The sequence below is a fragment of the Sinocyclocheilus grahami genome, unplaced genomic scaffold (genome assembly GCF_001515645.1).
Source record: "Sinocyclocheilus grahami isolate Dianchi unplaced genomic scaffold, SAMN03320097.WGS_v1.1 scaffold361.1, whole genome shotgun sequence".
NCBI lineage: Eukaryota > Metazoa > Chordata > Actinopteri > Cypriniformes > Cyprinidae > Sinocyclocheilus > Sinocyclocheilus grahami.
The window spans coordinates 741,484-755,682 of record NW_015505540.1 but is presented as its reverse complement, the minus strand read 5'-3'; the positions used below and the strand labels follow the sequence as shown (position 1 = coordinate 755,682).

The 14,199-nt window shown below is 37.2% G+C and overlaps 1 protein-coding gene across 1 annotated transcript in view; it reads right to left on the bottom strand.

Moving 5' to 3' along the window:
* LOC107549027 (PH-interacting protein-like) overlaps positions 1-12,731 on the bottom strand; it is a 28,548-nt gene extending 15,817 nt beyond the window's left edge. Inside the window, exons 1-10 of the mRNA XM_016229929.1 lie at positions 11,953-12,731; positions 11,783-11,841; positions 11,669-11,698; positions 11,458-11,517; positions 9,959-10,087; positions 3,209-3,309; positions 1,512-1,610; positions 611-767; positions 391-525; positions 164-292 (exon numbers count right to left, since the gene is read on the bottom strand). Of these exons, the coding sequence (XP_016085415.1) occupies positions 164-292; positions 391-525; positions 611-767; positions 1,512-1,610; positions 3,209-3,309; positions 9,959-10,087; positions 11,458-11,517; positions 11,669-11,698; positions 11,783-11,841; positions 11,953-11,992 (939 nt within the window). The 5' untranslated portion in view covers positions 11,993-12,731. The remainder of the gene's footprint in view (positions 1-163; positions 293-390; positions 526-610; positions 768-1,511; positions 1,611-3,208; positions 3,310-9,958; positions 10,088-11,457; positions 11,518-11,668; positions 11,699-11,782; positions 11,842-11,952) is intronic.
* Positions 12,732-14,199: the final 1,468 nt, after the last annotated feature.

Here is a 14,199-nt window from a genome sequence, read left to right as displayed (position 1 = left end):
TAACTAGAATTAAAATGGAACCAGACTGAATAAAACATGTAATGTGATGAGGTCATGCGACAACGTGACAGTATATTATTCAAATCAGAGTGAGCAAAATGCAGCAAATAGTATGCTAATATTTCATTCTGAAAATAGGGTCTGAGACATAGGCATTCACTACCTTGTCGTATCTGCTGCTAGAGCCGAAGCCAAAGATGAGCAGGTGACCGTGAGAGTCTGTGCAAGCGAAATGCTGCCCATCTGGAGAGCACTTACAGTCAAAGACCGCACCGTGGCCCTGACCCTCGATCTATACACAAACACACACATAGAGAAAGGATGTTTGTGAGACACAATAAACCAAAAGATTTGCATAGATTTGTGATGCAATCTGAAATGGAGCGTTACCATGTTAAAGTAAGAGCGTATTTTGACTCCTCTTGCCAGATCCCAGACGATTGCGTTTCCATCGTGTCCAGCAGAGAAAAGCACTCTAGAATCAAATGGATGTGGCTCCAACACAAACACCTCATCCTCGTGGCCCTATGGGTGAAGGGCCATAAAGACAACATTATTCATTACATATTGCCTTCTTTCAGTCATCCTGAAGAGATCTTTACACTCTTACCATCAATACATGAATAAGGTTCCCTGTGTAAGAGTTCCACACTTTCAATGTCAAGTTGTTCGCAGCGGTAATGACTGTGTTGTCATTGCAATCCCAGGCCACCATAGTCACCTTCAGTTTGGTAACTTTGTCCTCTAAAGGTGGAGGGTTGTACTTGCTAAAAAGACAGAAAATAAGAAAATTACTTTTTTTTCAAAATAGTGTTGACTTTTCTAACTTTGCTTTACAGTTGGTCTACTTTTAAAGAGCAAGAGCAATGAGAGACAAACCAGCACACAGAAAGACACATAAACATGCATTCAAATTATATTATCAGAATAACAATGAGCGGAATTTTGAATTAAAATTTAACATGAATTACTAGAATGTCTAAAAAAAGAAAAACAATTACTGTAAGATTCTATGTCATAAGGTTTATTTGTTTAAAAAATTCTGCTTATTTCTAGCTATAAATTACATTTTGAATTCCAGACGTTCACATTTCAGTGCGACTCCCCCACTATAATTTGACTAGATAACTGAATGTTTATGTTTCTACAGACTGATGGGACCTTTATCAATAAATGAGAAAAGAGCACCTCAAGACTAATTTATCAAAAAAATAAATAAAAATCAAACCCAGATGGGATTTGTTTGCTCATAGTTTTACATTGTTTTATTAAGTTAAGATGATCGGTTTTCCAAATAGGAATATGAATCCATTGTTGGAGTTGCATGGCGATTCTGTTGGTGGCTTTACAGTGTCGCATCTCAGTCGCTCCTGTGTGGTCAGAATCAATTGCCCTCACGAGACTTCAAAGTAATTATGTTGCTAACGATCAATTGTTTAGCAAACAAAATGTAACATTAATGCACAATTAATTGAGCCATACTTTTGAACAGTGATTAATGTTTATCATACCCAAGTAGTTTAGTGGCCATGTCCAGGAGAATGCTTCGCCAGTCCTGCTGCTGCAGCTGCCATACCCGCGCTGTGCCATCTCTACTGCCACTCACAAACCTACACACGCATAGGTTTATGCTCAAAAAAGTAATCTATACGAATATTCATGAAAAGGCTTCAGGAAAAGGAATTAATGAAGCACACTGATAAAAATGTAATCCACTAAAATTGAAAACTTCATTGCTGCTCTAAAATGTTTAGTAAAATGTGGTACAACAATGATAAATTCCACTTCTACCATTTTGAATTTACTTACAGAAAGAAGCAAAATTACTTGAACCTCTGTAAACTCATAAAATTGAGTACAAATAACAGGTAAATTAAGTTAACTGGATAAGGAAGAGTTTTTGTTTTAAAGTGTACTAAACGTGGCTTTTGTATTGTTGACTATGTATTACACTAAAAGGCATGCGATGTGCTCATACAGAACACAATATTTTATCAGCTTCTGTGAGATAAAAAGCAATCACTCAATGTTTTCTTTTGCACTAAAACCACTCATAATTTAGTTATGACAATCTCTCTCTCTCTGACCCTTAAAATGATATGGTCAGTTTTTGATACTGTACCTTTAAGACCTCCACCGGCGTAGTATTAATGTGTTTACATTTGCATAAATTGTGTATGCGTATGTGCACCGCTCTATAAAACAGTGATGTTTACTGATGTATGCTGTATGTGAACAGCAAAAAAAAAAAATCTCAAACAGTAATGGATTGTTTTCCAATAACAATATATAAACATCTTTAAAACAATGGGAAATAAAATTATATCATTTCGTTTTCAGAGAATACATACTGAATGATATTACCGTTTGCAATTTTTTAAAAGTTTTTAACCATATTATCCTCACAAAATTTTAAGACATATTTTCTTAAGTCTTAACATCTTACACAAATGTCCTTCTCAAGTAAATCTATCTGGGGATGTTTAGATATTTGTACTGAAAAAAAAGTCAAAAACACTAATTAAGAATATCATTTTGTTTCTCACACGTTTTTTTCCATTTGCTATCTCATATGATATATAAGATCACAACTGTATCATATGTCATATGGTAAGCAGTTACACAATCTGGCAGATACCACTGATCAGTGTCTCTAAACTCCAAAAAGACTCTATGTCCCATTTCTGAACACACCAGGTTTTACTACAAGCTCAGTGTTGTAACGACAGCATTTTGTCACATGGGTTCCTGTGACAGGCTGTGAAGGATTAAGTATTACTGATAAAACAAGAGCAGGTAGAGGTGAGAAAACAGCTTTGACACTTCTGGCCTACCGGCACTAAAAGAGGAACAGATCATCTGCACGCCTGGTCTGGGCCGCTCGATGAATTTGCTGGGTCGCTGCCTGCACACACATATAAAACACACAGAAACGTTATGAGTGCCAAAATATAGTCTCTTAGTGGCCTTTTTATGACCATTATTAAAGGTGAAAGGTGTAATATCTGCACTAAAATGGAACTGCAAAAATAATACATGAAAAATGAAAACACTGAAACATATATTTTAGTTTGGTTCAAAAGAAAACTGCATGCTATAATTACATGTTTCTCCTTTGCATTAATCAAAAACAGCTTTAAATACTTGCTCTGAATGGCAAAGAAAACTGAAAACCCCACAGATGTGTGCAAGAATAAAGGAAACTCACCCGAATTTGAGCGTGCATGCGTCCCACTGCCAGAAACAGATGGTGCCGTCAGCTCCAGTGGAGGACAGGAACCTCCTATTGCCACTGCACAGAGGAGAAAACTACACACACACACACACACGCAAACAGCCAAAACAGGATTACGACACATTAAACATTGTCTCTGTGAGTGGGTGTGCGATTGTGTGTGCATATACTATACAAAACGTGTCACAGTTTCCACAAATATATTAAGCAGCACAACAGCTTTATTCAGCATATTAGAATGATTTCTGAAAGATGATATGACACTGAAGACTGGAGTAATGACTGCTTGAAATTCACCTTGCCATCACATAAATAAACATTACATTTTGAAAATAAACAATATATATTAATATATATTAAAATAAACTGTAATAATATTTTAAACTGTAATAATATTTCACAATATTACTGTTTTTACTGATTAAATAAATGCTGTCTTGGTGAGCATAAGAGACTTCTTTAAAAACATTAAAATATCTTACAGACCCAAAATTTTGAACAGTAGTGTATATTGGTGTAGATCACAAATATATTTATAGTAGTGTATATCTGGCTACTTCAGCAAGTCCGCATTAAATATATCAAAAATGACAGTAAAAACATTTATAATGCTACAAATAATGTTTCAAATAAATGTAGCTTTTCAAAATTCCTGTTCATCAAAGAATTATGAAAAAATCAGCACAACATTGTTAATAATAATAAGTAGGGCTGCCACTAACGACTATTTTTATTTAGATTAATCTATATTTATTTAGGAAAAAAATTATAATTATTATTTTTTTAATAAATCAATTAATTGGAGATGTTTTTGATTATTAAAATTTAATGGAATCATTCAAATGGAATCCAGAAAATAATGGAAAACAGAATTTGGTAAAGATAAAACTGTAAAACTCAATTAATTAGACAGGCTTTTTGATTAATATAATTTAATTTAACCATTAAAACAGAGTAAGAGTATAGAAAAATGAAAATGGAAAAAAACCTGAATTTGGAAATAAAACGGCTTTCATAGGGCCCTATAATTATAATATTTTTTTTTGTGGTAATAAAAATAGATGTAAGTGAACAATAGCCTTTAAAATTACTTAAAATACATATATAATAGCACAGCCGCGTCCGCACAGCTTTCAAAGTATACTCAACCACGGATGAGTGCGGATGGACGAGCTTGACACAGGCGCAGTTTGACTTGTGTTCTGTCTCAACTTTCCCCTCGCGCATGCGCTGTTGTACGCGGACCATCCGCGCAGTCTCAAAAAATTGCCTGCACGCGGATGGGGTGCGCGGCTGTCCGCGAGCCCTCCTGATGACGAAAATGACGTAATGTGGACGCGGACGGTCGAAGTATACTTTGGCCTTAAGCCTGCAGCACTAGCCGGTGTGTTCGACTAGAAGAGGTGCGGCGCAGATCGATCAGTGTTTGACATCTGCGAGAACGGATCGAAAGCGCACGGAGCAGTCTGCTCTCTTTAGCTCTCGTGGTACTGTAATACACTGATCGGTCTGCACAGTCAGTCCGCGTCAAGTTGAACACACCTGCTAGTTTACACCGGTTACACCCAGAGATGTGGAACACACGTGAGGCTGTAGTGCGAATGCGTCCCAGCCCCCTTAGATGTAAGGCTACATTTACACTGGTGCGTTTATGTTTTAAAATGAAAACGATCCTCGTCATACTGGCGTTTCCACTGCTTTTCAAGCCGGCTTTCCACTATCTCCAAGCGACAGACCGGTCATTCAGTCATTCGTTTCCAATGGAGAGTAGCGCGGGAGCTGCGTGGAGTTCCGATCATATGCAGATGTCCGTTCATACTAACGTTACACGACCGAAAGCGCGTGTTATATGACCATTCATGCAAACTGTAGCATCATGCTACATAAGATAATAAATAAGATTTATATTCCGCTTTTACTCAAAACTCACTTTAAACCAACATCGAATGTTTGTAATAACTTCTGATTGCCGTCTAATGTGTGTTTTGGCCATGTAATGTTGCTGAAATTAAATATGTTATTACCTCAGACTCAGAGCAGCGATCATGGAAGAGAGAACACAGGCAGTCAGCGCTGGAAGCTGCTAATGCTCATCAGTAAATCAGTGGAAAATAAATAGAAATCATGATTCTGTCTGAACTATGCGTTTTAAAACGAACGCGCACTAGTGTAAATGTAGCCTAACAGATGTGTAAACTGAAGACTATTTGAGCTTTATTAAAACTATTTGCACTGATTTATTGTGTTGGTTAAATTTTGTTCCTTTGTGCAGTGGCTCAGGAGAAGAGTCTTTGAGATTGTATAAACACCAACAAGCTGAAAAATAAAACCTTTTTTTTCTATTTTTTAGATAATGTTCTAATGTTCTTGTTAAAATTGATTTCATAAAATTGGTATCGAAGTCAAGGTATCGGTATCGATATCGAAAAATTGTCGCGTTTGTGAATCCACAATTATGCTTAATTATGATTTTTAAATGGGTTTAATATATCATGCAGCCTTGGGAAACAGTCTAATAATGTGTTTTATGGATTCTCGTCCGTGAAATGCGCCACTTCCGGTATTTTGCCGGTTAGTCGACGCAAGCAAAATGAAGTCGAGGATTTTATAAAAATCGAATAGTCGAATAAAATCGACGAATCGCGACAGCCCTAATAATAATAATAAGAAGTTTCTTGATTTCACCAAATCAGTATAATAGAAGGACTGTGTGAAGACTGGAGTAATGACTGCAGAAAATTCAGGTTTGCCATCATAGGAATAAATGGCATTACATTAAAATATTTTCAAATAGAAAACTAATTTGTATTATTATTTCATGTCACTGTTTTACTGTATTTTTGATCAAAAAAATAAATATAGCCTTGGTAAAAAATTCTTTCTGACCCCAAACTTGTATATCATCCCTTTGTTTTCTGCATAAACATTATAAATGTCTTCCAACACAAATGTTCCTATTTGATACTAATACTACATTTAGCGAGTCCAATGTGAATTTACTGCAAGGTGAATCAAAAATGCTTTTAACCTAAAAACGCAGCACTGTGGCATTGCATTTCCATGACAACAGGTAGAGGACCATAAAAAAGCAAACGCTACCTACAACAACTTGAACCCCATCTATCATTCACAGCTTTATTGAAAGATGCATTTTTACCCCTAAGATAATCAGCTTGCCATTTTCCTCCTCATTTCATAAGCATGATTTTAACAACATAAAAAATATCACTGTTCTTTCCAGACACTGGAATTAACTGTGATAATAACATTGATTTTAGCAGGCCACACATGCATATCAAATTGAGCAAAGAAAAATTATCCCCAAGCCACACACAGAGATGAACATTCCCGAAGATCTGTTAAACACAGACGAAATGCCAATGACACACTGGCTAATGGCTTAGGAATATGAAAGAGATGATTTTATTTGTGGCTCGCAGCCAATTCCATAAAATAAACACTTTTTTTCAACATGTGTGCACAGACACACCCCCCTACGCCGGGAGAAAAAGACCTATAGAAATAAAAAAGAGGAGCAGAGCGAAGGAGAAAACACAGAGAGACCAAGATTGAAAGAGGAAAAGACAAAGAGAACAGGAGTAGGAGAGAGAGATAGAGGAAAAAGGGAGGGAGAGGCAGAAAGAGGGGGAGTAATCCTTGCTGTTCAGCCATTTCTGAAGCATTAAAAACTTGCAGAGTAAAATGGAACCCAAGAGTGCACACTCAAAAACACACAAGCACGATCCTACAGGACGCTTAAAACCAGAGCTCTGACAAACGTTAACTACAGCTCATGCCAAAGGCTGACAGTCAGATAATGTCCGAGAAATGCCTGAATCAAAACACATGCACTTACCCACACACACACACAATCTTTGAGAAGTTTGTGGACATGATGATGTCACCGAGCAACAGTATGCTTACCCAGATGGAACATGAGAACGACCTTTGACCTCTACACTTATCCCAGAGTCAAAACATTATCTGTCCCTGTGAGATCAGAAGGCTCATTGTCTAAAAATACCCTTTTAGTCACTAAGAAATTAAGACAGCGTTTCCAGTGTAGCACAACATTGGATGAAAGAAAAGAACTACTCAGTGAAAATCCAACAAAGGCCCATAGAGTCTGATTTACTAAGGACACGCACTGCGGTTCAAATGTTAGGGGTCAGTAAGATTTTTTTTATTTTTGAAAGAAGTCTCTTATGCTCACCAAGTCTGCATTTATTTGGTCACGCACAGTATTTAAAATGCATGCACAGTATTTTAAAAATGGAAATACTGTGAAATACTATTAGAATTTAAAATAACTTTTCTTTTTTAATATTCAAATTTAAAGTGTAATGTATTCTTGTGATGGCAAAGCTTAATTTTTAGCAGCTATTACTCCAGTCCTCAGAAATCATTCTAATATGCAGATTTTTTGCTCAAGAAACATTTATTATTATCAATGCTTAAAAAAAAAGAATTTATAACAGTCCAATATTTATAAGAACAATATTTTTGTGGAAACATTATACATTTTTTTCAGCATTCTTTAATGAACAGAAAGTTCAAAAAAAAAATTATAACATCATGTCTGTCCTGTCACTTTTGATCAGTTCCTGCTGAACAAAAGTTTTAAAAGAAAATATTAAAAATCTTACTGACTCCAAACTTTTGAATGGTAGTGTACAGAGTCTTTAAAATGTCCACAGTCCACAATAAAAGACTGTTTGTTTTTTACTCAAAATAGGTTTCAAGATTTTGAAAAATGTAAAACATTATGATGTAAAATGGACCTTCAATATTTAAAATTCTTCACTATTCCTAGGTCACTAATCAAATACGTGCATTTCTGACACTGATCATGTGTACTACTGAGACTTTCAGATGTTCTTGTTTCCACTGAAGCACAATACGCTCTTGGGATCATCATCAAATCATGCAAGAGAACATGATCATCAGGTTTTACACAAACTTGTGGAGTTTGCAGCTCGAGTGCTGCTGTCACTGAAGTAAAAAGAGGACAAACAGAATACTAAGAGACTCATACTGTTGTTATGCTGATAATATAAGCTGTAATTAACAACTTTTTTCAACTAGAAAAACACAAAATATAATCCTTTTTACTCATGGTCCCAAACTTTTGAGTCAAAATGCATGCAAACCACTTCCTGTACATGATGAATGACACATCAAAACATGCCAGAAATTGATACTGTGATACTTCAAAATATGATAAGAGCAATCCGCATTTAAAAGTATTTATTTATGCTTTTATCCAAATAATTTTGCCATGTAAAATAAAGACAAGTTAAGTCAATGGCTGTGTTAATGGTACTCCATGATAAACTATGAAACCGCCCTTCTGAACCACAGTAACTATACAGTGTGAACATATAACTCTCTTACGGGCAAGTCCCTGGTTAACTCATAAAACCACAGCTGCTTTCAGAACCCTTGAAATCCCAAACCCAGTCAGACATCTGGACCAAACAGAGACCAGGTCCCTCCATTCAATAGGTAATTTAAGACTATTATGTTCATTGGAGATTTTCAGTGTTTTAGCTCTTGACCTCAAGTGTTTTATTATTATGACACATTAACAGCACCCTAAAATTGTGACATCCCTTTAAATTCCATAATGGATAGACATTCAGTTGTATGTATACAGTTTAATGAGGCATTCAGACTAATTAAAGCCACACTGGCTTCAATACAAAGCAATTTAAATCTGATACATTGTGCTTTGTGTACATTGTGCTTGTTCAGTACACTACATTTATGTGAAACACTATTCTAGAATTTATCTAAATATTAAATTTAGAGGAAATTCGATATTAAATATGTTAAAAAGCAAAAACATCATAGGTCATGGTAAATGATGGAGTGTAAATGGAAATTTATAATGTGGAATATATGGATTTGCACACCATACACTGTAAACAAGGTTTCCACAGATTTTGACCAATACATTTCTATTTCTGTCCTAGTCATTTGGGATCACTGGATAAGTAATTACATTTTATAGAGATTATATATATCAAATATTTGTCCTTACAATAATTATCCTTAGCTAATAAATAAAAAATGAGCTTGGCATAGCTAGAAAAAAATATATTAATTCAATCAAATCTAGGCCTGGAAATCAAAATCGTGAAGTTCCCTGATTTTTTGCATGTCCTTGAGATGCCGGTATAAATAAGAACAACACTTCATATTCCAAAGTGTTTTTAAACAAACTCAAAAGCTTGCAATCATTCTCTGAATGTTTTATTACTTAAAAAAATAGTTTTCAACGTTTCTGAAATCTCTTTTGAAAGACCAACTCTTCAATCCATTCAATTAACTCTTGCAATAAAACGCAACAATAAATTACTATGTACAAAACATTTTCTCCCTGGTGTCAAGCGATTCAAATATGTTCCCAGATAATTATGCAAGCACATACATACAAACACAAAAGCACTCTGACAGCACAAGAACATGACGAACTAATTAAAATACCATAACCTGATGTAATACTGCACTCAAAAAGGAAGCAAAGGGAGGGCTCACAATTCAAATACTAATAAATAACTTTTCAGAAACATACTGTTTTAAAAACCTGTACAATTCAGTTCATACACAATACTTTAGATTTTGTCCATATCCTCAATTTCAGAAAAAAAGGAAAGCACATTCAATCTTTTTTTCCAGAAAGAAAAAAAGTCTAGTCTGTCATAAAACCAGATGTCTTACTGTGAAGATGCGGCGACCGGTGCGGTCGAAGGTGACACAGTACACAGATGACAGGTGTCCCAGAATTCTCTTGTGCATCTTCATATGTTGGTAAACAGCTGTAGGGGAAATGTGCCTGTATAATCTGACCTATACACAATCACAAACATGTATTAGGGCAAATTGATGCATTTAATATATTAATATTATAAATATATTTGTACATTTGTAAATCACTTAATTAATACAATATTCAATATGTTCAATTATTGTGTTGTAATAATGCATGCATGCATATAAAAAAAAAGATAATTAATGCAGATTGCATAGCTCATTAACATATTGAACGAGGGAAACGAGACCTGACAAAAAAATTAATTGACAGCGCCAACATCAGGCGGTGAAGTCTCGTGCGTGTTATTCCTACCCACAGTCTGCAGGCACTGGCTTTAACATCTTCACACACGGCAGTGAAATCATCCACGAACGGTCACATTCGCGCACACACACACACACACACACACACAAACGCAAACACACACTTTAACATACCGCGATCTAGTGGCGTAGCGGCGCGCGAGATCAGCCGCGAGACAATCGCGAATACAGAATAACAAGATTATCGCTACAATGTGTGTGAATTTCACCGCGTGCCGAAGAGACGGCGGAGATACAGCAGTAACAGCATGTGTGATTAACAGACAGTCGAGTCTATTAGTTACGCAACTGATATATATTGGGGGCTGGCCATAACAGGGGCTGGATCAAAACACACTAAGTTTTAAAATCAAGATATTTCGGTATCTCTCACTTCGAAAGCGAAATCAAACTGTCTTCCCGAGAGTGATATTCCTCCGTGGAATAGCGAGCTACTGAAAAATGCAAATAAGCCGATTAATCACTTATTTGGCTTTCTAAATATCGTAATTAATAAATGAATGAATACGTACTCATTTCGATCTACCTCTCATTTGTGTTATCTGCCTCAAGCCTCTCAGCACTGTTCAAAAATAATTTCCTCCGAAGAAAAAATATTGTCAGGGCCACTTAAAAAAATCCCAATACTCTGCTAAGATCCTCTACGTCTCCGGCTTTGTTGCCTCCTGCTCCAAAAGCTTAGCTTAAGTGCGATAAACTAAGGTAAAAGGAGTATTTTACCCTGACTATGGTTGTATTACATGGAGCAGAGCGCCTCCATCCCGCCCCGCTTTCAGTCTCTGCGCACTGGTCCCTCCTCCCTCCGCTCCCTTCCCCTTATAGCACCACATTCATGACGTCTCTTTATTTCTACATCAATTTGAACATCTATTTACACCTTGTGGACAGCACTGTGACCAAACTCACATCCCTGAGGTCAGGCCAGGCTCTGGGTTCACCCGTTGACGGTCCTTTCTAACCCTGAGGTCGGTGTTTCCCTGTGTGTTCGGGTTGAGGTTTTTCCCCGATTTAAAAATTGCGGGAAATTCAATTTCTTATTTTGCTCTCTAAAAAGTTCTCTCTCGGTTATAGGGATCCCTTACCAAATTTTCGTAACTCCCTGGGTGTTCTTTGCCAGTCCAGTCAATCCTTTTGGGTAACAGCTGTAATGGGAAAACAGTGTTAAATAGGTTTAGGTCAATTCTAGGAGATCGCTTTTGTGTTTTTAAACCATAAATATGAAATCTGCGTGAAATTAACAGCCTAAAGTGCAGCGCAGTGAGATGCGACGCGAGTAGGGCTCGCGCTGCTTACCTCCTTCTCCTGAACCTCCCGTATCAAGGTCTGAAAAAAGCACAAAAATAGCAAATTACGGTTCAATCTTCTCCAGAAATGTCGTTTACAGTCCTAAATGACAAAATCACCCACCTCTGCCGCGTCCTGACAAGGTCCAGCTTCTAAAAATCGGGCTATTAGGAAGTACAGTTCTGCGAGATGGGGGAGAATGAGCTACATTAGCTTTCAAGAAGGACGTGGTGGGAGAGGCAGATGTATATAAAAATATTCAAACGTCACCTTTCTGAATCCCTTTTACTCACCGGATTTCAACTGCGCGATGTGTTTACGCTCAGCAGCCATGTTTAGGGTTGTTTTGGGGGTGAAGGAGAAGGTGTGTGTGGCCGTTCTGGGAAGCGGGTAGCGCTAGGCTGCCCTATAGCTGTTAGTGTTTGTTCACCAGGAAGAGCTGCGCCTCCATTCACCCAACACACACAGAAAGTAGATCCGGCACGTCGCGCGAGGCTTCCGCGCTCTCGCAAAATAGTCCCCTCTCAGGCACAACGTGCCACGCGTCGATGCGGACAAACATCCCCAGCACCCGGGCGGCATTTGGGGTTGACAAGAAACGATGTTTCTCAAACATGCAGTTTAAGGTGTTCGTGAATATTTTGGGTTTCAGTTTACGCTCCTCACCCCTCCTCCCTCCAAAAAGCACAACTCCTTTGCGCAGGAATACACGAGTAGAGCCTAGTACGTACGCGCAGGACTGTGCTGTCAGGGAGGCTGCGATGCTATTGCTAACGCTGAAGGGGAAAAACAAGGCAATGGTGGCTCATTTTATGCAATAATTTAACTATTTATTCAGCAAACTTTTATTTGTCTGCTAAGTCCCAGACCCTGAGCTTTAATGGCGCCTCTTGTTTCTCGGTCTATCGACCTTGCAGGCAGCGAAGCTCGGATATCACACACCATGTTTCTCTCACAACAGCATATTGACGCTTACTATTAAACGCCTGAATACTACACCCGTAATCGTGTGGTTGTAAAGTGCATAAAACTCCACTTATTTTAATCCTAAACCAGACTCATTCCAAGGAACCCACCCCCTCTATCGGTTGTCATTTGGATTGGGAAGTCCTCCATTTCTTTTCCAAAAGCGAGCGGGCAGTAAAATGGGGGAAGGGTTGTAAACAGGGAGAATGTCATGAATTAAACCTTGTAAATTACAGGAATCCAGTGACTAATGGCGACACCAGACGAAAGAGGACGTAGGTGATCTTATTTATATATTTTATGTCACACAGTCTTAAAGAAACGACATACAGACTGTACAGCATATCTAGTTAAAGGTTGTGTAAAACAGGCTTTATAAATTGGACAAAGTATTTTAATACTTCTGTCCACAACACTGTATTAATTACATATAATTATTATTATTTTTTCTTTCTTATCTAAATGATAAGAAATCAAATGGAACCAGTTGAAGTTGTGCCTTATGTAGTCTCATCCTACAGCCCTAAATTAAGTAAACTTGTTTATGAGTCAGTCATGCAACATTAAAAAGGCCTGTTGAGTTTTAACCTTCTGCAACAATAGTGCTGGAAAATAGTAGTTGTGTAGTTTATGGTCTAACCCAGGGGTCTCCAAACTCGGTCCTGGAGGGCCGGTGACCTGCAGAGTTTAGCTCCAACCCTAATTAGACACACCTGAACCAGCTAATTAAGGTCTTAGGCATACTAGAAACTTCCAGCCAGATGTATTGAGGCAAGTTGGAGCTAAACTCTGCAGGACACCAGCCCTCCAGGACCGAGTTTGGAGACCCCTGATCTAACTAGTCTAAGTTCCCTAATTAGTTATCCATGTTAAATAAACACCACCAGCTGTTTTATAGTCAATGCTTGTTAAGTTCAAGAGGCTAAACCTACTTTTTGCTTTGACTGTATTTTGCAAGTAATGCAAATGAGAGTTAAACATGAGGCTTAATAACCCAGCAACCATTAAAGAATATAATAACAGTTTTATGGACTGAGAGATTTTTTCATTGTATGTATTTTAAATACATTTGTATGTGCATATAACGCACATTTACATAGTGTTACATTTGTGAATGTATGTACCAATATCATCCCCGAAAGTGAGTTAAATCTTACAAAACCTTTCTTAAAGGATATTCAGGATGTCCCTATTTGAAAACTAAAATAAATAACAAATACAAAAAAAATGTAGGGTAAGTTAGCTTTAGCAATTAGCTAAGTAAACGTATTTATGTATGGCTGCACACATTGACATTACCATTATAATCACAAATTCAGATAGATGTACTCTTGTTTTAAGGCATTAGACAAAGGAAGTGTTTGAGGTTCTCTGAGCTAAAAAGGTGACTTTGATACAATCTGTGTCTTTTTGTTTCCCCTTGCTTGTAGAATCCTCAGTTCAACAGTTAGTTTTAACTGCATTTGGTGATGTAACACTTGCTAAACTACTGACACAAAGTATATGTGGAGGAGAAAAGCAGTCAGATACTTAAGAACTAGATGAATATAGCAGCTTTGGCTTCGAGGCTACTT